Here is a 24,850-nt window from a genome sequence, read left to right on the forward strand (position 1 = left end):
ACAGGAGGAATGAAGATCGAAGACAGGAGCATTAACAAGCTAAGATATGCATACACACCAATACTACTAGCAGAAACCAACAAAAACCTGGATCACTTATTGAAGAGAGTCAAGGAGGAAAGTGCCAAGGTAAGCTTGATGTTGAACATCAAGAAAACAAAAATAAAGACCACAAAATATCTACCGGAATTCATCATAGATAACTAGAAAATTGAAATAGTAAAAGAATTCCTGTATCATGGATCAAACGTTAATCAGAACAGAGACTGCAGTCAAGAAATTAGAAGAAGGCAGGACTGATAAGGGCAGCTATGAAAGAACTGAATAAAATCCTGAAAAGCAAATATATAATTTTGAACACTAAAGTGAGTATCATAGCAGTCATATTCTCCATCACCATGTGAGAGGTGAAAAGCAGATAGAAAGAAAGTCAACTCATTGATCAACTCATTGGTATTGGAAAAGAGCACTGAGGATACCATGGATATCCAAGAAGACAAGCAAATGGTTCTAGAAATGGCCAAGCCCTATTCTCCAGATGGCAGTATAAGTAATCCACTGATAACCTGGGTTTTACCCCATGTACCATCTGCAAGGCAAGAGTCAACATTCCTTTTTTAAAAAAGACTCCTAATCGTCTTCTCCGACAGGTTCTTAACTGTCTGCCTGCCATCCGGGTGAAGGCAACCTCTACTGCGAGGTTTTATTCTATTTAAAACAGATAAAAAATACTAAAGAGATAGGAAAGGAGTCAGGGAAGCAGCCAATTGCAGCAGCATTAGAAACAATGAATTTACAAACTAAAAAAGGAAAGCAGCCCTCTCAGATGACCAATGTTATTTCACCTCACCAGATGAGTGAAAATAAACATCTCTCTGGTAATGTGGCTTTAAAACAAATGTTTGTGTCATCCAGTGAAAGTGAAATGAATTAAATTGGCCATGGCTGCTGTGGAGGAGATGAGTCCAAGCAATCGCCTGCCTGAAACAGGGAGTTTAAAGGAGTTTAAAAAGTGAAAAAACGCTCTTACGTACCAAGAAAGTAATGAAAATACAAGCAGAGACGTTAAAACAATTGCTCCTATGAAATCTCATGTAAGGGATTTTAGGCATTCTAAGGCTACAAACTGTTCAAACAGGCGTGTTGCCTTGCTCTCTACAGTCATAGAGCCCGTATAGACAGGCCAAAATAAAGCTGCTTTGAGCCACTTTGGAGATATGCTGTTTAAATGATACATGCATCTTAAGAAGCCCAAAGCTATGCCAAAGCTGTGCTCCAGTCCTTAGGAAGCATGGCTTTGGTGCCGCTTCCAGCTTGTTAGGAAACCCTCGAGGATGAGGGAGGTAATGAATCTTGGTTTAGCTTTTTATTCACATGGTTAATTGGGAGTTCTTTCTCTGTAATCGTCTTTGTTTCTATTGGGAGTGGCATGTTAGTTACTGTATATATTCAGCTACAGTGGACCCTTGTTATACGCTGGGGTTTGATTCCAAGATCCCCCATGGATAACAAAATCCATGGATGCTCAAGTCCTGTTAAATATAATGACAGTAAAATGGCGTCCCTTATAAAAAATGGAAAATCAAGGCTTGATATTTGAAATTTATACTTTTTTTGAACATTTTCAAACCGTGGATTCTTGAATCCGTGTATAAGAAGTCCGTGTATAAGAAGGGTCGACTGTACAAGTTGACCTCATATATAAGTCAAGGGCAGGTTTTGGGGCCAAAATTACAGATTTTGATATGACCCATGGTTAAGTTGAGGGTAAAACTTAGGGGCATGTAACAAAGAATCTAAGGGATGAAGCAAAATGAAACAGTGCCAAAGAACTTACAAACTTCCAGCAGGCATAACTGTTTGTGCTCACACTAAAGGCTGGATGGATGAGAGTACAGAGGGAGTTCAGTGCTTCCAGGATAGATTATGCTCTTGCCTTTCACCAGGGGATGGTTCATTTTTAAAAAATAAAAGTTAAAGTACAGTACAGTTGTCCCTCCTCCATATTCACAGGGGTTAGGGGAACAAGACCCCCTCAAATATGCAAAATTCATGAATAGCACAAGAGCTGCCCACCTCCTCCTCTGGTGCTTGGGACAGCAGCTGTCCCAAGCACAGGAAAAGGGGAATAGGCAGTGGGTGTGCTGGTTCTATCCATCTTCTTCTGTGCAGGAGAAGGAGGTGGGAGGGGTTCACACTGAGACCGTGAATAATCAAATTCGCGAATCTCAAGTCTGCAAAAATGAAGGGACGACTGTACTTAGATTGACCCATGGATAAGTCAACTCTGGTCTCTAGACTTACACATGAGTATATACAGTACTCTTTTCTCCTGGGCTGCAAAATGGACTGAGGGCTGTCAGGGGTTGTTCCCCCTCGTGATAATTCCCTTGAAGTCTACTTCCTACCTACAAGAGCTATGAGGAGGAGGAGCCCATGACAGATGTTTCTGCCTCCACCACTGAAAATAAATATCTCACAGGTAATAAATAATAATAAATCGTTTATTTATAGCCCGCCTTTCCTTGAGATCAAGGCGGGTTACAACATCTTAATAACAACAAACGTTAAGTATAAACATCAATATACAACAATTCAACATTAAAAACAAGAATTAAAAACACAAATTAAAAACCATACAAAAACTAGCCAAAGTGCAAGTGCAAAGGTAAGATGGAGGTTCCTTTTTCTGCTTGCTCTGTTTCACAGACAGTGAACTGTGATTTGGGATTCTCTCACATTTGTTCTAGTTAAGACTTGGGCAAATGAAGTTTTTAATTCTACCACAGGGAGGACTCCCCTACTTTTAATTCTTTTGTAACTCTTGTTGGTGGCGCAGTGGTTAAATGCCTGTACTGCAGCCACTCATTCAAAAAAATAAGGTTGCGAGTTCAATACCCGCAAAAGGGTTCAAGCTTGACTCAGGCTTGCATCCTTCCGATGTCGCTAAAATGAGTACCCAGATTGTTGGGGGCAATTAGCTTATAGTTGTAAACCACTTAGACACTGTTATTTCAGTATGAAGTCCCCCATGCTGTTTAACATTTACATGAAACTGTTGGGAGAGATCATCCAAAGACATGGGGCACAGTGTCATCAGTACGCTGATGACACCCAAATTTATTTCTCTATGTCCCCGACTATTGCGGTGACTATTGCATCTCCTCTGGATGCCTGTCTTGGATCGGTAATGGGCTGGATGAGGGAAAACAAACTCAGGCTGAATCCAGAGAAAATGGAGGTACTCGCGATAGGTTCCTCAAGTCCACGGATGGAGATTTGTCAACCAGTCCTGGACGGGGTCACACTTCCCCTAAAGGACAAAGTGCACAGTTTGGGGGTTCTTCTGGATCCATCACTACAATTATCATCTCAAGTAGATGCAATGGTCAGAAGTGTCTGGTACCAACTTTGGTTGATACACCAACTGTGTCCCTACCTGGACCGAAAGGACCTTGAAGCAGTGGTGCTTACACTGGTAATCTCTTGTTTAGATTTCTGTAATGCGCTCTACATGGGGCTACCTTTGTATCAAGTTCGGAAACTTCAATTAGTACAAAATGCAGCAGCCAGATTGGTCACTGGTACATTTAGGACTGACTATATAACACCACTTTTACGATCTCTTCACTGGTTGCCGATTAGTTCCCGGGCGCAATACAAAGTGTTGGTCATTACCTTTAAAGCCCTATATGGCTTGGGCCCGAGTTACTTGACGGAACGTCTCTCCCTACACAATCCGCCCCGCACTCTCAGAACAACTGGCAAGAATCTACAGTGGATCCTTGTTATACGCTGGGGTTTGGTTCCAAGATCCCCCGTGTATAACAAAATCCGTGTATGCTCAAGTCCCATTAAGTATAATGACATAGCAAAATGGTGTCCCTAATAAAAAATGGAACATCAAGGTAAATTTATACTTTTTTGGAACATTTTCAAACCGTGTATGCTTGAATCCGTGTATAAAAAATCAGTGTATAAGAAGGGCCGACTGTATTGGATTGCCCAAAGACCAGATTAAGATCTACTTCCCAGAGGGCATTCATGGTGATGGCTCCCAAATTGTGGAATGGCTTTCCGGAGAAGATCCGTCTCATTACCACCTTAGCTGCCTTTAAGAAGGCAATCAAGACGGATCTCTTCCGGTGAGCCTACCCCCCAAACGTGCTTTAACAGCTTAAGATGATACTCCACTCGGAACTTGATGAGGAATCAGATTTTGATATTCCACATGTACAGGTATTTTAAGGTGTTCTTAAATTTTTCTTTGCATAATGAGAATGTATTTTAACTATGTGTAACTTTATATTTGTGCTGTTCTCCCACCTCGATCTGTAGGAAGAGGCGGGATATATAAATAAAATTATTATTATTATTATTATTATTATTATTATTATTATTATATAAATGAAGCTGTTTGTTTGTTACATCTTGTTATGAAAGTTACATTATCATCCGTTGAAGTCAGGGAGCTGGGAGAAACAAATTAGAGGGGGAGCAATGCTCACCATTGTAGTGGAGCATGGAGCCTTCTCCTGGATTTTTTATCTGGTCTGCTGGGGTAGGCATCAGTTCTCAAAGCTTCTTTTGAGGATCTTGGTATCTTTTGAGGATGTAGAAACTTTTTCTCTGAAAAAAGTTTCTGCTCAATGTTACTTCTTTTCTTTGTTTCTGGAACCTAAAGAGAGTATAGCCATTCTTGCAAGGTCACTGTTCCACTTTAAAATTGCATGGTGCAAAATGATCGGCTCACTACTTTGTATGAACGACTAAGGAAAATTTCTACATGCACACACTTTATATCTGCCATAGTGTTTTGCATCTTTCAGATGGGTATGGCTTCATATTTTGTCTAATTACAGTGACTCTGAAATGTTATTCCATTGAGGGATAAATCAAAGCTCAATATATATGTGTACATCGTATTTATTTGTGAATCAAGGAACACTTTAAATAACCATTTCAAAATATTTGAGTAAAAAACATACCATTTTTTTTATCTTTAGAAAAACCAGTAAATCAAGAGAAATGTGTGAGCAAATTTGGATCATTTTCTGCAACCTTAGAAAATGACATTCATCTTTCCATTAGTTACTATGGAGCTTCAGGGAAAGCAGCAGGTAAAGCAAGCAAAAGGTGTGTGTGTGGGGGGGGGGAATAAAAGTCTGATTGTAAGATCCTTGTCAAAGTGGTTCAGTTCTATTCAATGTTATGCTAACTTGGATTATGAAAATATGATTTATCTCATAGTGAAAATTTTTCAGCAAAGTAGATTATTTTCTTAACATGATTTAAAAATCAAATTTCAGAATGCATATAGGTTTTGAAATATTTCTTCTGATTTTCCACCCTTGCGTACATGTAGAGTCAATGAAAATGTGCAAACATGGACAATCACAATCCCTTCTTTAGATATTTATTTTGAAGCATCTCAGATGAAAAGAATCTTAGAATATGAACATGAGAGGGAGAAGAAATGGTTAAGGTTGGAAAGATCAATAAATAATATGGGACGTAGTTCATTAATTAGATTCAGTGGAAAGGGACAGAAGCATATTTGATCGACCCCTTGAGTTTAAATAAACAAATTTGGGGGAAATGGCAAAATATAATGGTAAATGGAAATTTTAAATGGTGTCCTATAGAAAGTTTTAATACATGCATTAAAGAAGACTTAGGAAGAAAACTAAAGAAATTTTAAAATGATGGTTATAGACGTGACCTGCTTGGTGAAGAGGGTGAGCCATGGGGAGTGGAGAGACTCACCAACTTAATTGGAAAGAAGTATTGGGTCCATGCAGCTGGAATAAATAAAGTGATGAAGGATATAGTTAAAAATATGAAGGAAGATAATAAAACACCATTGGAGGGGATTACTAAAAAGATGTGAAATGAAGGCAACGGTATTATTGGGTTCATATACAGAGTAATATTAGATCATCAGTTTAAAATTATATACATTTTGAAAGGAGTTTGGGAAAGAGATTTAAATTTAACAAGGGAAACTATACATTTGTGGATACATGAAGTTAAGAGAAACAAGCACGCTAGGATAAGAGAGCAACAGATGAAATTAATAGGACGATAGTACAGAACTCCTTCTCAGCACTTTTCAATAAAAACTTGAGGACAACAAATTGTTAGAATTTGAGGGAGACAGCCTGAGATTCAGGTGGCACAGTTATCTGGCGTACGAAAAAGAGAAATGTAACAAAGACTTCAATAACCACTGTATTAGAAAGCCACTGTTAAGGATATGAAAAAAAAAATACAAACCTAGAATAATAAGCAAAACACCATTATGGCTATCCCCACAGGAAGCCCTCCATAGAAGAGAGATGATACATAACAAGAATTGGCTAACATATAAATCACTACTAAAAAGTCAAATAGGATCAATAAGACTAAAATCACAGGAAGAATTGAGAGAGGAAAGATATAACATAAATTGGTTCCCATACATACAAATCAGATAAAGGTATAGAATTGACAATAAAGCAGCAGGATTTGAGACTGAGGATTCCAAAATAAGTAGAATTTTAATTGGAGACTCTAAAAAATTAATTTAAAATCTTTACAATGCCCTCCTGAAAATAGAAATGGAAGAAGAGGTGGTTAAAGAAGGGATGATTCAATGGGCAAAGAACATAGGACATCTATTGGAATTAGACAAATGGGAAAATGCATGGGGGAAAACATTAAAATATTCAGTATCACAATTGTTGAGAGAGAATTGTACTTTCTATGGTACCTGACTCCTGCAAAAATTTCAAAAATATACAAAAACACTAGTAATTCATGTTGGAAATGTAAGGAGGAAATAGGAACTTTCTACTACTGCTGGTGGTCGTGCAGTAAGGTAAAAAAATATTGGACAATGGTGAATAATACAATTAATGAGATCCTAAACATTAACATGCAAATGAAACCTAAAATCTATTTGTTGAATATGATGGATAAAGAATTAGAAACTAAATTTGGGAAATTGCTTTTTTATATGAGTAATATGGCGTGAGTACTTCTCGCGCAGAAATGGAAATCTGAACATGTCCCTGATAAAGACGAATGGCTACTAAAATTATTTGATGCAATGGAAATGGACAAAGTAACTCAAACGCTAAATGAGAAGCAATCAGACAATATAAATAATGAGTGTCAAACAATATATAATTATCTAAATAAAACATGGTAATTTTTTTTAAAAGGGAGAGAGATATAAATTTCTTTCTTGATTTCAGGAAAAATGCAGTAACAGTAGCATATCAAATAGAGAGAAAGGGAAAAAACAATAGAGAATTATATTCTTAAAACAATTAAGAAGATAAGAAAGAAAAATAGTGACACATAAGTAATCAGTAACAATACATATATAAGCATTGTATATAGAAATGCTATCAAATGACTGTTAGTTTATTGGTAGACTGCACAATGAAGATACCTCCTAAAATAGTATAAGAATGTATAGACTCTAGATTAGCAAGTTAAGAGATAGAAAGACTAGGATGGAAAGGACATTAATTAAATAAGACAAAGAAGATGATAAAATATATGAGTGAGCCTTGTAACAACTGAAATGGACTTATAACAGTTGAAGCAGGTATGATCTGCAGTATGTATTAACGTTTGAAAGTCAGTAATAGAAGGATAGATAAATTGGAAAGGAAGGCTAGATAAGATGGAAAGGAAGTAATGTACAGATGTAGATGAAGTTTTGAGAGTTAAAGTAAGTGACTGAGGGTCTGAGTAAGTGAACTGAGAGCAAGAGAGATGAAGAGTAAGTGAATCGAGATAGATTGAGAGGATAGAATAAAGAAAAGGAGAATAGTGAGAACGAAGAGACAAGGAAGGGAGAAAAGAACAGAAGAGAAGAGGAGAAAGGGAAAAGCAAGTACCTCTGAAGAGGAAGTAACAGAGAAGGGGGAAAGGAAAGGTGATAAGTTGAGGAAATAGAAAGAGGGAAATAGCTGAAGGCCATTACTGCCAAACAGATTGCTAAAACAAGTTTAAAGCTGAGTAGCTATGTACTGATATGTGTATGTATGTATATTGAGATGAAATTTTGATGGCGATGCGTGTTGTGATGATTTATGATTTATGGTTTTTGTATGATTTAAAAAGATTTAATTTAAAAAAATCTTTAAAAAACTTATCAGCAAAGTGTTGGCATTGCAGTGGTCCAAGGGTTTCTACATGCATATGTGGTGGGCTTGTACTTTGAGTCAGAAATTTGGGGGTGAAGTGATAAGAGAGATTAACAAAATAATAGGCAAGGATGTTCATTTGAGCAAAGAGAATTGTATAACATTAAATTTGAAGAATAAAGGAATGAAGAATGAAGAAAAAGCAGTGAAGTATATATTAAAAGCAATACAAACTGTGATAGTATCAGGGTGGAAACAAAATAAAAATTGGAACTTCAACAAGGTAGACAGGTATTTAGCAGATAACCTGCTGTTCAATGTTATTAGAGATAGAAGATTAAATTATACAGCAGAAAGGAGGGAAGAAGCTTAGAACTTGGATTGGGAAATTCTGCTTGAGGAGATCAAAGGGAATACGGTGGACAAATGAAGTCAATAATGTAATCCATATCCCACATATTGAATGTAGGTTTCTAATTGTAAGCAGTGATTTTAACCTCTAATAAGCCAGAGGGGAGGGGGGCCTGTGTAACATGGTTTGTATATATGTTAAAATAATTCAGTAAATTTATTTAAAAAGAAAGAAAAAATAAGACAATAACAAGACAACTCCCAACAATATCCACGTGGTGTTTATTTAAAGATACCTTTTCCAGAAATAGATAAAGATACCTTTCCTGAAAATATGGTTAACAGTTTCAGTTGCCTTCTACAAATGAAGAACTGCTTGTCTGAAAGGCATGATGACCCCTTGTTTGAACAAAATTCAGTGTACTCAGACATCTGGCACATAAAGAGGGTACAAATAGCACATTATTCCTGACTGATTGATTTAGGTCAAGTTTAGGGCTAGTCCAAAGACAATATCATATCAACCTCTGATACATCCGTGACAAAGATCCCTTATTAACCACTCCTTTGAGTTAACATTACTCCCCCCCACTAGAACGTTTCTTCATCTTCAGGTATTGATGACACCAGGAAAGTAACCACCTCCTCTTCCTTTTCCCTTTTCCCATTTCCCAGCTACAGGCAGAGACTCTCGTTACTAAAAAATGTAATTAAACTATAAATAGCTAACACTGTGAAAAGGAATATAAAGAGGCAGTACTTAAGGAAAAGGATTTTATTTGAAAGAAGGAACATTAAAGAAAAGAATCATGGAAGACAACTTGTCCTCCAGGCACAAAAACGTAAAGTATCAGTTTCAAAACACGATCGTGTCAGCCAAATGTAACATATTCCCAAACCTTGCTTCCACTCAGCCTTCTTCTTTCCCTTAGGCTTTCTTTCTCTCTCAGGCCTCTCTCTCCACTTCTCCTCAGCAACCATCCTCATCCAGAACAGTACCCCATCCTAGCTGGAGACTCCCATTTATCACATCCCATGACAGGGGAACATCAAGGGGGCCCTGACAAGCAGCAGCGCAGCTCCAGACTGCTAGCCAAATCCTAGCAAAGCTCAAAAAGCTTAAGCAAGACCCCAAATGTGAAAGCTCCTCCTTTGCCACTACTTCTCCCCAACTGCCACATGCTCTAACTCTGTGCTCCAATCAGTCAGTCTGTCCCAAAATGGCACCACTCCAAGCCACAGAAAGGATGTGCTGCTCCGAAGCCTCGCAAGAGTTTCCTGCCACTGCTAGTGAAAGACAAGGCTAAGGGAGTGAACTCACACAGGCAGGTGAAGAATGAGAGACACCACCACACAAAGTGATCAGTGAGGCTTCATGGTGGATTTAAGGGACCCTAAAAAGAAGTTTAATGCAACCTTCCTTCCTCCCCACCATGGTCCTGAAAGCAGCTGGTTCCCCTTGTTTTTCTTGCACACCAGTGCTTTTGACTGAAGCTCCCCCCTTGCCTCCTTTTCCCCCTCACTGGCCCCTTGGATCTTTCCGCCAACCCTGGGGTTACTTCCCACTTTGGGAATCACTAATCTAGACACTGTACTCCTATTGATGCAGCCCAGTTCTATTTCATTTAAGTGGCCATCTTCTTTGTACAAGTCTTGCCTTTGACTTGATTTCTGGGAATCCACCACAGCCTCTTTATACCTGTAGTGTCACCTTTGCCTCCATAAGGTGCAGCCTCAGCTGGACTTGCAGGCAATGACTACACGGTTTTGGTCCAAGATATTGAATTTATTATAACAAAATTAAAAACTAAAACTTCACGCTTAACAAAACTAAGAACTAAAACAAAAACTAAGAACTAAAACAAAAACTTGGGTGCTCGAGGGTGCCATTGCCAGGACCCAGATGTATAGTGGGTTCAGGCTTATATACAATTTGGTCTCAACACAGTTCCTTTTGTCCAGTCAGTAGTTGACAACACACTCCAGTCTATCTATCATAGTCTGCCACCACTCTATTGCCTTTTATGGTCAGAGCCCAGAAGAGGGGGTTCAGGACTATCCGCACATTTATTATTATGTTTATGTTTATGTTCATTTATATCCTGCCTTCCTCCCAGTACAGGGATTCAAGGTGGCTAAATCTAAAACAGTCCAAGTTAAAACACTGTAAAACATGCAAAATACAAGTTTAAAAAACAATTAAACAATGCTAACAATTTAAAAACATTACATTATTAAAAGTTAACGTTTTTAAAATTCTTTAAAGTAAAAACAAAACAGCATCCCTGTCATGTGAAAGCCTGGTGGCACAGAAATGTCTTTACTTGCCACCAGAAGGACAGCAGGGATGGAGCCATCCTGGCCTCCATGGGGAGGAAGTTCCAGAGCTTGGGAGCAGCCACTGAGAAGGCCCTTTCTCTTGTTACCACCAAACACACCTGAGAGGATGGTGGGACAGAGAGAAGGGCCTCTCCAGATGATCTCAATATTCTGTGGGGCTCGTACAGGGAGATATGGTCCTTCAAATACCTGGACCCAAGCCGTATAGGGCTTTATAGGTCAAAACCAGCACTTTGGTTTGTGCCCGGAAACGGACTGACAGCCAATGCAGTTGTTGCAACATAACTACTACTACAGTGGCTGCAACTTAGTCTACTCACAGTAGCACAGACTTTCCCATTCATGGATACAACACAAGCATCATTTTCAAATTCCACCTTATATCTATCACTTATTAAAGTAGACACACTTAAAAAAACAACTCTTTAGATTATGTGCAAACAAAACATGAAAATGTCTCCCCTATGCAGGGAATGTAGACTGTTCCCATTTTCTCCACTTTGCTAGGAGCATCATCAGCTAAGTTCACTTTGGTCACTGATGCCGGCTTCACATCCTGAAGCAATTCCATACGATTCACAACATGGTGCATTGTCCCACTGCCCATGATCCAGACGTCTGTTGACTCAGCATCACAAGCTGCTGAATTAAAATAGCTTTTTCCAGGAACAGTTTCTCTTGAGGCTTCCCTTGCAGGCTTTTTCTTCTGTTGCTGCTAACCACTTTTCACAAGTAAAAGAAAAGAATCACAGACAGTTGATTCATACAAAGTTCCTGGGGGCTTTTATCTTCAGTTAATATATATATACAATATAATACGGCATACACACACACACACACACACACACACACACATCTCTGATTTATAATCAACTTCAAAGTCTGCTTCACACTTCCAGACTCAATCCACACGCACACAGCCATAATCACACACTTGTTGTTCGCCTAGATTATTCTTCTCTCCCTTCCTGATCCTTGCCCTTGAACTGGGAGAAGAGATGAAATGACAATCCTTGCAGGTAAAGAGCCATCCAGGTTCTTCAACTTCTTACCCAGAGCCTCATAATCCCTTTAAATATTCTGAAGACTACTGTATATACTCATGTATAAGTCTAGAAATTTTAGTCAAAAAGTTGACCCAAAAAACTTTATCAACTTATCCACGGGTCAATGTAAGTACTGTACTTTATATGTATAAAAAAGGAGCATCCCCTTTCTCTGAATAGAATGGTAAAAGGTGAGAGCTTAGTCCATCTTGGGAGCATCAAAAAGAAGCATGGATCCCCTCTACTCCCTCGTCCATCCAGCTTTTAGGATGAGCACAAACAGTTATGTCTGCCAGAATTTTCTAAGTTCTTTGGCATCATTTTCCTTTGCATCATTCTTTAAATCCTTTGTTGCATGACCCTAAGTTTTACCCTCGACTTATCCACGGGTCATATCAAAATCTGTATATTTGGCCCCAAAAACTTGCCCTCAACTTATACATGAGGTCAACTTATAGTCAGGTATAAACGGTATGTGTTGCAGTGTCATTGGTTCCCCCATTAACTAAAAGGAAGGGGTAACAATCAGTGTGATTGTCTAGTTTTGTCAGCCTCTCCATTACATCATGAATCTTTGCCCCACAAAGACAGCACATCTCTCAAGACATCATGTCAGGCCTACAAACTACTACTATCACCACCATGTATGTCCTCAAAAGTTTGGCAGAAACCATTCAATGTGCTGAACCCTGGGTTCAAAAGTTTGCAACATGTATAATGTGCATTTTGGTTCATAGAATCATAGAGTTGGAAGAGACCACAAGGGCCATCCAGTCCAACCCCCTGCCATGCAGGAAATCTCAATCAAAGCATCCCCGGCAGATGGCCATCCAGCCTCTGTTTAAAGACCTCCAATGAAGGAGACTCCACTACACTCCGAGGGAGTGTGTTCCAGTGTTGAACAGCCCTTACTGTCAGGAAGTTCTTCCTAATGTTGAGGTGGAATCTCTTTTCCTGTAGCTTGCATCCATTGTTCCAGGTCCTAGTCTCCGGAGCAGCAGAAAACAACCTTGCTCCCTCCTCAATATGACATCCCTTCAAATATGTAAACAGGGCTATCATATCACGTCTCAACCTTCTCTTCTCCCAGCTACACATCACCAGCTCCCTAAGTCGTTCCTCATAGGCCATGGCTTCCAGACCCTTTACCATTTTAGTTGCTCTACTTTGGACACGCTGCAGTTTTTCAACATCCTTTTTAAATTGTGGTGCCAAAGGTACCACTGTCTTGTGGATTTTGAATGATACTGTACTTTGTTATATGGCCAACACAGCTCCCCCTGAATGTGTTTCCTAGGTTTCATTTACCCCCCTCCATCTGACTTGTTTCCTCTCAGCAGAAGCCCTACTTCCACACTATCAAGATTCCACTCAACTCACACAATCAGCCTTAGGCCAACAGACTCAAGGGACTGCGAAGAAGCATGCAAGGAAGGGAGGAAGCCAGCCAGCCAGCTTTCTGACCACCATCTCCAGGGTCTGGGGCTCCAGCTATAGAGAGAAGAGAGCAGGTGGTGGTTCCTCTCTCAGCCAATTCTCTGACTCACTGCCTCTCAACAAATGCCCCCACCCCACCCTGCCATTCCCTGAGATCATGTACGGAGGAAGGGGACCCAGGAAAAGCAACCTAATTTTTAAATAAGCTTTAAACCTACTAGTTTTTCAAAACCAAGAGTTGGTACCTAGCCAATTTGGATGTTTTTCTTGACAGTCCATGTGGTCTCAGGCCTGCCACAGTTGTGCATCCCTGCCATGAACCTTTAGTATCTGATTTCAGCTTGGATGGTATGCTTTGAACAGATTTTTACAAAAATTTAAAAGTTTTGGAAGTTTCTCCAAAGAGTCAACAAATTTACTAGCATGTATCTGAACTACTTTAATTAAACTGTGTATACCATTTTCCCCTTGCAGATGAAAAAGATCCTGATTTAGCAGCAATTTTGTCTATTCCTTCCGTAAATGTTCCCACTTCCACTCTTGTTGCTTCGGCTGTCCCTGCTGCTACGGTTTCTACTTCAGGAAAAACCAGGCCTGGTAAGGAAAAATCAGTCAAATCATTACAGTCTGCCAAAATGAGCTCTCGTCTCACAGTGACTGTATCACCAGAAGAAGCTCCAAAACAAGAAGAGAGAAAGGTAAGGGAATATAACGCAATAACAATAGCAAGTACATTTCTATACCTCTTATCAGTGCGCTTAAGCACTTCCTAAGTGATTTACAATGTGTGTAAGCTAATTACCCCCCAAAAGCTGGGTACTCATTTTAGCAACCTCAGAATGATGCAAGCCTGTGCCGAGCCTGAGCCCCTGGCTGGTATTGAATTCACAACCTTATCGTGAGTGGCTATGGTACAGGCATTTAACCACTGCTCCATCAGGGTGCTACAACTATATATGCTACTGTTAATCATTCATATATACTGCTGCAAGGCATGTGACATAATTCCTGCCCTTTGGGGGAACATGTCAGCTGCAACTCTTCCACTCTCTTTCTATCACTTCATTTAACTTCTAAGACAGAAGTGTGTCTATCTACCAGAAAGAGGGGTTCTCATCTAGTTTCAGTCCTATCTGCGCTCAAGTTAGGAATTGTGAACCTAGAGCTATTTAAAGTAAAGAGTTTTCATTGTGGTGTTTTCACATCTCTTTTATCTTTTTTAGGTGTTTTCTTTCTTTTTTTAAATTATGTTTTGTATTTTAACATGTTGTACCCTGTCTCAAGCCTTAAGAAGAGACAGGAAAGAAATAAAATGTTGTTGTTGTTGTTGCTGCTGCTGCTCTTCTTATGGTCTTTTATCTCCGCTCAGAAACCTGTCATTTGATCAGGTGGCATAGTGGAGTCATAGAATCTACAGACAGAATTTTCTTTATTTATAAATGGGACACAAGAGGACAAAATACAGTGGGCCCTTCCCTTACATGAGAGATCCATTCTGGACCACCACCACCCCCGTGTAAGGGAAATACCGTGTATGGTGGAGCCCCATTAAAAATAATGGGGCTTGTGTCCATGGCGTGATGTGCGTGCCCCATTACATCTTCAGTGGCTGCTTTCAGTGTATGCTGAAAGCGACATATATCGCACCCGCATATGACACAGCACACTGTATGTTCGAAATTGTTTCTCTCCTTTCAGATTTTTTTGTAGCATCGTAGAATTTTAGAGTTGGAAAAGGCCACAATAGCCATCTAATACAACACCCTGCCATGCAGGGATACAAAATTATCCTGAAACATTCCCATTCAATTTTTTTTCAAAGGCTACCCAAAGAAGGAGAGTCCACAACTCTCCGAGTCATTTTCTTCTGCTGTCAAACAGCTCTTACAGTAACAAAGTTCTTCCTAATGCTTAGGTGGAATCTCCTTTCTTGTTCATGTCCTCATCACTGTAGCCTCAGAAAAACAAGATCACTCCATCTTTTATATGACTTCACTTCAAATATTTAAGCATGGCTACTTCTCAGTCTTCTGTTCTCCAAGCTAAACATACCCGGCTCCCTCAGACGTTCTTTATAAGGCTTGGTTTCCAGAACTTTGATCATGTTGATCACACTATTCTGGACACATTATATTTTGCTACTTTCTTTCTTGAACTGTAGTGTCCAGAACTCAACTGCTGATTGGAATAATATATAGATAGCAGATCATGCTGCTCTTGAAAGAATTGCACTAGCTACTGATATGTTTTCAGTTTGAATTCAAGGTGCTTGTGAGGACATTTAAAGTCCTAAATGGCTTGGGACCTTGATACTTGAGGGAACACTTATCCCCATATCTACCTGCCCAAGGCTTAAGGTCTGCTGAGAAGTCCCTCCTCTGTGTCCCACCCACCAGTGAGGTCAATACAGTGCGCCCTTTTTTTATTGGGGGATCCATTCTGGACCCACCCACCCCCGCATTAAAAACCGCATATGCTCGAACCCCATTGAAAGTAATGAGGCTCGTGCATGCAGCGGCGGCGCAACAGTGCACGCGTGCCCCATTCATCTGAATGGGATGCGTCACCCCTTGCTCCCACGCAGCTCCCTCACAGCTTTCAGCGTATGCTGAAAGCCACATCTAGTGCAACCGCATATAACGCGGGCGCACTGTACACTATTTTGGGACATGGAAGCAGAGCCTTCTTGGCCATGACACCCCAGCTGTGGAATGATCTCCCCTTGGAGGCCCAACTAGGGCCTACAGTCAGGGCATTTAGGCACCAGGTTAAAGCTTGGTTGTTCATCAGAGCCCTTCAGCCTCATTAATTCAGCCCAAATACAGTTGTACATAGTTTTAAAAGCTTTTAAAATCTGTTTTTTAAAGTTAATATTGCTGTTTACTGTTTTTAATGTTTAATCTTTGAAACTTGTTTTAATGTTTTTTTCTAAGCCACTCTGAGATCTTTGATATAAGGCAAGGTATAATTTTAGAATATCGTGTGAGATCTGACCAGTGTAGAATAGCGTGGCACTACTACTACCCTTGATCTGGACACTGTCTTCTTGTTGATATAGCCCAGAATTACACCACATTGTTGACTCATGTTTGCTTTTGGTCTACTAAGATCCCTAGATCTTTTTACATGCATGGCTTTGAAGCTAGGTTTCACCCATCCTGTATTTCTGCATTTCATTTTTCATGTAATCTCTTCATTGTGGAAAGATAATGCTATGGTGAGAGTAGTGGTAATACTTCCATCAAATGAGGTTCCATAAAAAGCAAACAGTTGAATATTTGTACAAATAATTTTAAATGTTTTTAATTTTTAATTTCCTGTCTCTCTTTCATTCTGTAGGTAGAAGCAGATGAGCCTGTCCAAATCCAACATGTCCCAGAGGCCCATATTTTCAACACTTTGAATGTGTCCTGTCCCAATGGATTGGTACTGACCTTTTTTGGACAAAAGTTCACAGGTTAGTTCTGTGCATTATTTCACAGCAGCTGAAACATTCTCTAATATATAATATATTGGACCTGCCATATTGGTGGGCTAGAGATCTGTGGGTTCAACCACCCATGGATTGCCATGCCCCACATTATTCCTTAGTGCCATATGCACATGAACACACACACATTTAATTATATGTGCATGGCCGTCCACATTTTTCTTGTTGGGAGTCGACCTGGAAGTGAACTCCCATGAATGGGAAGGGTCCACTATATAATATGATAATTATAATATGATAAGTGGGGTTGATTGATATTATATGTTTGGCAGATGTTTCAGGCCAGAATGAAGGAGAAAATTCTCCATTTCCATTTCATGGTGGATTCTTCTACCTACCAATTCATAGAGTAAAAGAGAAAGAGCTCATACTATCTGCCAGTGCCACTAAGCCATTTAGGCCTAAGAGACCAGAGGGTGGGATGCTCTTGCTCCAGTGGGATCACTCATGCCAAATGCTTTCCCCCTTCGCAGAAAAGATGGGCACAGTTATCAAGTGAGAGGGCAAGAGGGCATTTTGCTAATAGAATATAGATAATGATGCCCTTTAGATGTTCCAGGAAATACTATAGCAATCATTCTTTTGTGGTTAATCCAACAATGCCCCATAATGTTTGTCAAGAGATCTTGTAGCACCTTTGAGACTAACTAAAGAAAGAAGTTGGCAGCATGAGTCAAAGATAAAGCCAAGGCTCTGTGCTTCCAAGTTTATGATGTTTCCACTAGTAATATGGTATCATCAGCATATCTTAAATTGTTACTGTTCCTTCCTCCTTTCTGTATACAACTTGAACAATTAGGGTGCTAATATGGTTCCCTTGCCAGCCAAAAACCACTCTGTTTCTCCATATTCTGTTCTAGAAATAGCCTCTTGTCCTAAGTACAGATTTCTTATCAGGACTATTACATGTAGTGGCACTCTCATGTCTTTGAGAGCAATTCATAGCTTTTCGTGTTCTATATAGTCAAAGGCTTTGGTATATTTATAATACTCATGCTGATCTTCTTTTGGAATTTCCTGGTGCACTCTACTAGCCATTGTATATTTGCAATGTGTTCCCTAATGCCTCTTCCTTGCCTGAACCCTGCTTACACCTGGGATTTCTCTTCCCCTATATGATTGGAGTCTATATGATTGGAAGATCAAACATAGCACATTGATATTAGAAAAGCCATGAAGATGCCATGGTAAAAGTCAGTGGACATGGAGGAGCAAGACCTCAGAAATTTAAATCCAGTCAAGTACCAGCCAAGTAAAGGATCCAGAAAATCATTAATCAGACTTTAGACCCAAGTACAAAGAGAATTTCCATGACGTTATATCCTGCAGTTATGTCCTGTTGACAAGGAAATTGCTTCAACAGAAATTAGCATCATCTACTTCCTTATCCATGCGGAAACTGTGAACAAGCAGTTCTGGCACTCTCCTCAGCACTAATGTCAACTAACACTAACTTAGTCAGAATTCAGAGACATCACTGTTTTAGTCTGGAAAACCAGTGTGCAAAGGTGTCTTGCAGCACCTTTGAGACTAAATGAAAGAGAGAAATTGGGAACATGAGCTTTTGTAGACTTAATCCTGTTTCCTAAGAAGCATGTTTATGAAGAAAGCAAAGTTGGCTTTCAAGTCTCTAAACAGGCCAAGGATGTTGTGACACTACAAAAACTTCCCTGAGGGATTTCTGCAGAATTCGCAACAATCCTGCTAGCAACAAACAAAAGTCTAGGCTTCTTTGCCCTGTGAAAACACATCTTCACGCTTTGCCGAGGAGTATTTGGCAGCTTATCTCTGCCCCTCTTCCTTCGCCCTCTCCATTACCCCTGCACACACACCTGTCTTCCAATTTCTGGTGCCATCCAATGCATCTGAGGAATGCTCAGGTCTTCAAAACTTTTCTCTTTCACTTAGTTTCAGGGGTGCTACAAGATCCCTTTGCATACTAACTTAATTTAGAATTAACCAAGGCATTTACACACAAAGCAGCTCTCCATTGCCACCTGCCTACTCTGCATCCTCCTCACTCTCCTCTCCTCTCCTCTCCTCTCTGTCTCCTTTCCTGTCAATAGTCCCATACCTTTTTCCCACCTTGGCCAAACCTCAAACTCTTCCTCCTCCACCTCTTTTCTTCTTCCCAGGTTATTTCAGTCTTCATCAAAACATTCTGAGGAGTATGATAGAATCACAGGCTCGGGGGAGCAGACTTCCATGTGCATAAATCCATTTTTGGACAATGTTTTCAGATCACCACTTATGGGGAGCAGAGTTTATGCACATGGAAGTCTGCTCCCCTGATCCTGTGATTCTGTCATACTCCTCAGAATGCTTTGATGGAGACAGAAATAACCTAGGAAGAAGAAAAAAAGGTGGAGGTGGAAGAGTTTGAGGTTTGGCCAAGGTGGGAAAGAGAGGTAAGGGACTATTTGTTGGAGCATGCAGAAACAAGAATCAAACATGTAAACATGCAGAAGACATGCACTTAGACCAGGAAATGCCAGCAGAAGTTTCTGTCGTGAAACTCAGCTCCAGGCTGCACAGGAAAATTCATCCCATGCAGAGACTGCTGCTGGTGTGATAAAGACACTGCTATACAGCCAGTAACTCACAAAGAGGCTTTTTATCTTCTGGGACAGGTTTCCTGTAACCCGACAGCTATGACTCTGACACTATTGGCAGGAAAGGAGACAGAGAAGAGAGGAGAGCAAGGAGGATGCACAGTTCATGTACACAAGTCTCTTTTTGGGCACGATTCTTTTCTTCTGGGGAGCAGAGTTCAGTCCTCTACAGCCTTCCAGCATATTAAACACCAATGCGCAGGCCCAGCCAGCCAACCTTTGCCTTGGTTCCTGTTGCGTGGTCGCTTCACTGTTGCTCAGCTTCCTCCCTGAGATGGGATGGCCGCATCACAGAAACCAAAACAATGGCTGGCTGGATGGATGGCCTGCATGTTGCCATTCAATGTACTCCAGCCACAAACTGGACAGAAGAGGCGGGAGAAAAGTCTTCTCCTGTACCTCCGAGGGAAGGTTCAGTGGATGGTGTAATGATTAATTATTCAGTGTTAAGGTGGTGGTTGTTGTTGTTGTTTTAAATCTCAAGTTAAGTCTTGGGGGTCCCACAGCACACAAAATGTATTTAAAGGGGATCTCTAGTAAAGAAAAGGTTTAGAACCTCTCATCTAGACAAACAATAAGCATTAGGAATAGGAGTACGAGAAGGTGCAGGTGGCCAGAAGGCCTCCCACATTCTTGTGTCCTTGTTGTCTCAGACATGAATAGATTTGATAGAATCTCTTCCTAGTCACATTCACATACTGGTGCCTGCTTTTTCAATACATTACTTACTGTTATTGACTAGTTTTCTTGATAATCAGTAAACTCTGTAAAATTGTATATATGATTGTTGTTGAAATAATTATACCCTGTTAATGAAAGTCATGTTTTGGTATGTGAAAGGTGAAGAAAAGGGAGACAAGGACAAGAACAATAATGAAGAAAACAAAATAGATGAGGCTAATTTGGACAAAGCCAAGAAAGATGAAATCAGGATACAAGAAGCCAAAGAAGAACAGGATAAGGGCAGCGAGGACATAGCAAGCAAGATCAAAGTAAATATTAACATGGCAGATGAAGCTAAATCCACTGATGAATTTGCAACAGATGGGGTCATAAGAAACGAGGCCACTGAAGACAAAGCAGAAGCAGAAGGAGAAGGAGACAATGTGGACAAGACCAAAGAATCTGCTTTAGAAATCCTTATTAGGCAAAGCTATCCACAAAGAGTGAAACATTCACAGCTGCACAAAACAGTGAAGAAACCAGTAGAGCAGGAAATATCCAGAGTTATTACCAGACAAGGGACTGTTATAAAGACCATGTTGGATGGATCCACCCAGGTTGGCATTAGTTTAAATTCAAGTTTATTACAGTTTACTAGAGGTGGCGATTACCTGCAGCATAAAACCCTGGTTTAGCAAAAATCCTCATTTCCCTTGTTAAGCTTGGATATCCTTAGTTAATAGCACTGCTTCCTAAATATCTTAACCTATTATTTTGCTAAGGGGAATACCCACCATCTAGAGGAGAATAGACCAAGAGAGTATGTGTTATCCTGCAGCCCACTTCCACTTTCACATGTGGTGCCACAGGTGCTCCAGTAGGCAAACCACTGCACAGTCTGTCTCTTCCGTGTCCCCTGTCACCACCCCATCACCCTGCTGCCTGACCTCCCTTCCCCATGCTACGCCCACCACCTGATCTGTCTTCTTGTCCCCCTTGGTGCCCCTACCACCTGACCTGCCTTCCCCTCACACCATGTCACTCTCCTCTGCCTGATCTAGCTCCCCCCCCCCCAATCCCATCCTGGCATGCCCCAAGTATGGCAATAATGGGAAGGAAGCAGGGCAGCTCAGGGACCAGAGCCACATACAGTGCAGCGGCATACTGGTGCTGAAGCAGAAGTGTGGTAAAGGTTGCTTCAATACCAGAATGTTTGTGTATGCTTCAAAAATGTAGTTGCTGTGCTACAGAAGCCTCATGTGGTAATCTCCTTGCCCTGTGTGAAAAATCCATCAACATGTGGCTGTATTCTGTTTTAATATTTTTTTTCTTACAAAACAGTGAAAAATTAAGAAAAAATTATTCTATTTTTTAAATTGAAATGATTTTCCTCCTTGGTTTTTGTCACATTGTTTTTTTTAAAAAAACAATTTTAGCTATATTTTCTGAAATATACTTGTTACTGTTTTAAGAATTTTAACACAGTGTATTTGTTTTGCTCATCCAAAGATACTGTTTGCTGATGGCACGGTGATTAGGAGTCCTGATTCTGGCCCAGTAATACCTCCTCCACCGGCACCTAGTACACCACACACAGAAGTCCTGCCCACTCCTGAAATAAGCACCAAGAAAAATAGTAGGTATCCCTCCAGTCCAGGGACTCATCATAGAAGCTGTGACCAAAACTAAAGTTCCCTTGGCTCCCAGTTCATGTTTCATGGCCCCCATAGGCTCAGGAAAATGATGTTACGGATTTACCATTATTCTGCTTTCAAGATGGCAGCCCCAAATCAAAAGGACAGATGAAATGTTACCTTACATCTGGACCAAGAATCTCATTATATAATGGGGACAGAGTCTTAGAGAAAAACAGAGTTGGTCCATAGATCTGTGATGTTAGTGGCAGTGAAGCAGGATACCTAGCTGCTTTTTACCATTTTACAACACCTGTCTTAACATGGTTTCTACATTAAATATTTGTTGTCCTTTTGGCACAGTGAGCATACATTTGTTTTAGAAGATTCCTAAACTTATGATGAAATGGTTACTGCAGGTAAAGTCATATTATCCCACTTCAGATTTGAAATTCAAATGACAATGCCAGTTATTAAACCATGATTTGCTAAAAAGAAAGAAACACACTTGCTCAAATAATGTCTGAGGTACCTCTAATCCAAGTAATATGTCAAATAAAATATATCAAGATTATTCAAGTAACATAGCCATAGCAGAAAGTGAATAATCTCAGTTGTCACCTGTCACAACTAAGGAAAACAAAGCACGAAATAGACAACACAGCTTCACACAGTGGACTCATCTGAGCAAATAGCAATACAGGTTGAGTATCCCTTATCTAGAAATCCAAAATCCAGAATATTCCAGAATCCAAAATTATCCATATGGGTGGCTGAGATAGTGACACCTTTTCTTTCTGATTGCTGATATGTACACAAACTATTTCATGCACAAAATTATTTAAAATATTGTGTAGAAAATTATTTTCAGGTTATGTCTAAGGTGAATTATATGAAACATAATATAATTTTGTATTTAGATTTGGGGCCATTTCCAAGTTATCTCATTTATATGCTAATATTCCAAACCCCAAAATGCAAAACACTTTTGGTCCAAAGAATTTTGGATAAAGGATACTCAGCTTGTACAAGCATAAGTTAATTAAAGGGATTCTTTTTGTTAGTTTTTTGTGGGTTTTTGGGGCTCTGTGGCCATGTTCTAGAAGAGTTTCTTCCTGACGTTTCACCAGCATCTGTGGCTGGCATCTTCAGAGGATGCTTGCCTGGAAAAAGTTGGGTATATACTGTGTGAGGCTGTGTCTGTGTGTGTGTGTGTGTGTGTGTATACACACACACACACACACACACAACTTTTTCCAGGCAAGCATCCTCTGAAGATGCCAGCCATAGATGCTGACGAAACGTCAGGAAGAAACTCTTCTAGAACATGGCCACAGAGCCCCAAAAACCCACAAAAAACTATGGATGCCGGCCATGAAAGCCTTCGACTTCACATTCTTTTTGTTGTTTGCATTTACTAGGATATAGGCTGCATATGCATTGCAGAAAAAATCCAGTTTGACACCACTTTAACTGCCATGGCTCGGTGCTATGGAATTCTGGAATTTATAGTTCATTGTGACACAAAAGCTCTCTGACACAGAAGGCTAAATCTCACACAAAACGACAAATCCTGGAATTCGATAGCATTGAGCCATGACAGTTAAAGTGGTTTCAAACTGGATTTTTTTCTGTAATGCAGCTATAGTGAATAATTGAACGAGGTAATGATATTTCTAAGGAATGTGTCACCCAATCTGATAGCACCAAATGTCTGCTTTTCAGCATAGTTCACACTGGAAGCTTGGCAGCTGGATTGTTAGAGCTGTCTCTTGGGCCTGCACATTAAAAGGTTCCAGATAAGCTGTCTGGGGGAGATTGTTGTGGTCCAGCTTTAGTAACTGAGTAAGATGAGTCCAATAGCAAAAGCAAGTACATTTCTATACTGCTTATCAGTGCATTTAAGCATTCCCTAAGTGGTTTACAAAGTGTAACCAAGGCCCTCTCCAGACGGGCCCTTTGTGGTGCATCCACGATGTGCTAGGGTTGTCTCGATGTGGCGTGTGCACACGCTCTGCAACCCTAGCACATTGTGCACGCGCCACCGTTACGCAGGACCTTACACACAGCACACGTAACTGTTACGTCGCAGCTGCCATACGGAGCTGTGCAGCTGCGACATATATATATATTTATATATATATATATATATATATATATATATATACACACACACACACACACACACACACACACATATATATGCGCCGTCTTTGGTGCTTTGTGGCACAGCAAAAAGGAACCGCTTTTTTGAGTTCCTTTTCTGCTGTGCAGCTGCGCCACGCAATTTGTATGCTGCGGTGCAGCTGCGCAGCAGAGAGAGGCGCTGAGGAGGCGCCTCTTCTGGGCAGTCTGTACCCCGCCCCAATTGCCCGCAACAATCTGGGTACTCATTTTAGCAGCCTCAGAAGGATGCAAGCCTGAGTTGAGCTTGAGCCACCTTAGCTGGGATTGAACTCACAACCTTATGGTTTGTGAGTGAGTGGCTGCAGTACAGGCATTTAACCACTGTGCCACCAGGACTCAAATAGTGGCGACTAGCAAGGAAAATAAAGTCTTCCAGCTACCTGCCATTCTGTGTAGGTTGTGCAAGGTGAAGAACAGTTGCTGGAGGGAAAAATCTTGACAGATGGGGTGATGATGATTTTGATAGTATAAGTAATAGTACTTAGAATACTGCCATTGCACGTAAGAATTACTAATTTTTTTGTCTGCTTCTCTAGGGAAATATACCAAGGGTGCTCTTCTAGCAAAAGTTGAAGCAGCTGAAGCAGTTGTTCAAGATCATCTGTCTGATACAGAACAGCCCCCTGATGCCCTGGCGGGCACTTGGATTACTACTACCCCTTTGGGCACTCAAATAGGTACCAAGGGATTAGAACGACTTGACCTAAAGCCCCTGTTGGCCTACCAGGCCACTGATCCCGTTAACGGAACGGTAATGCTACTTTACCATCTATCATTATATAACCATTTCATAGAATTCTCTTTCACAGTTAGTCCTGTCACAGCACTGTAGACTTTTTGCAAGACCAGACTCTAGCTTCGCATGTGTCTGTGTGTCTGTGTCTGTGTGTGTACACGTGATGACTATGCTCAAAATTAATCCATTCATGAAACTTCATTATTATTATTC

General features: G+C 40.4%; 1 protein-coding gene across 3 annotated transcripts in view; it reads left to right on the forward strand.

The window, feature by feature from the left end:
- The window catches only part of SPAG17 (sperm associated antigen 17), a 169,525-nt gene that overhangs the window by 89,730 nt on the left and 54,945 nt on the right, over nucleotides 1–24,850 (forward strand). For all 3 annotated transcript variants that reach the window (XR_016275138.1, XM_089488980.1, XM_089488981.1), the window contains 6 exons: nucleotides 5,007–5,120; nucleotides 13,790–14,013; nucleotides 16,655–16,772; nucleotides 20,258–20,697; nucleotides 21,590–21,716; nucleotides 24,438–24,652. Coding sequence is in view for 2 of the 3 variants with exons in the window: in XM_089488980.1 (XP_089345106.1) it covers nucleotides 5,007–5,120; nucleotides 13,790–14,013; nucleotides 16,655–16,772; nucleotides 20,258–20,697; nucleotides 21,590–21,716; nucleotides 24,438–24,652 (1,238 nt within the window). In the remaining variant the exon portion in view is untranslated. The remainder of the gene's footprint in view (nucleotides 1–5,006; nucleotides 5,121–13,789; nucleotides 14,014–16,654; nucleotides 16,773–20,257; nucleotides 20,698–21,589; nucleotides 21,717–24,437; nucleotides 24,653–24,850) is intronic.

Source organism: Sceloporus occidentalis, unplaced genomic scaffold (assembly GCF_023333645.1).
Source record: "Sceloporus occidentalis isolate IW3139 unplaced genomic scaffold, rSceOcc1.0.p SCAF_1, whole genome shotgun sequence".
Taxonomy (NCBI): domain Eukaryota; kingdom Metazoa; phylum Chordata; class Lepidosauria; order Squamata; family Phrynosomatidae; genus Sceloporus; species Sceloporus occidentalis.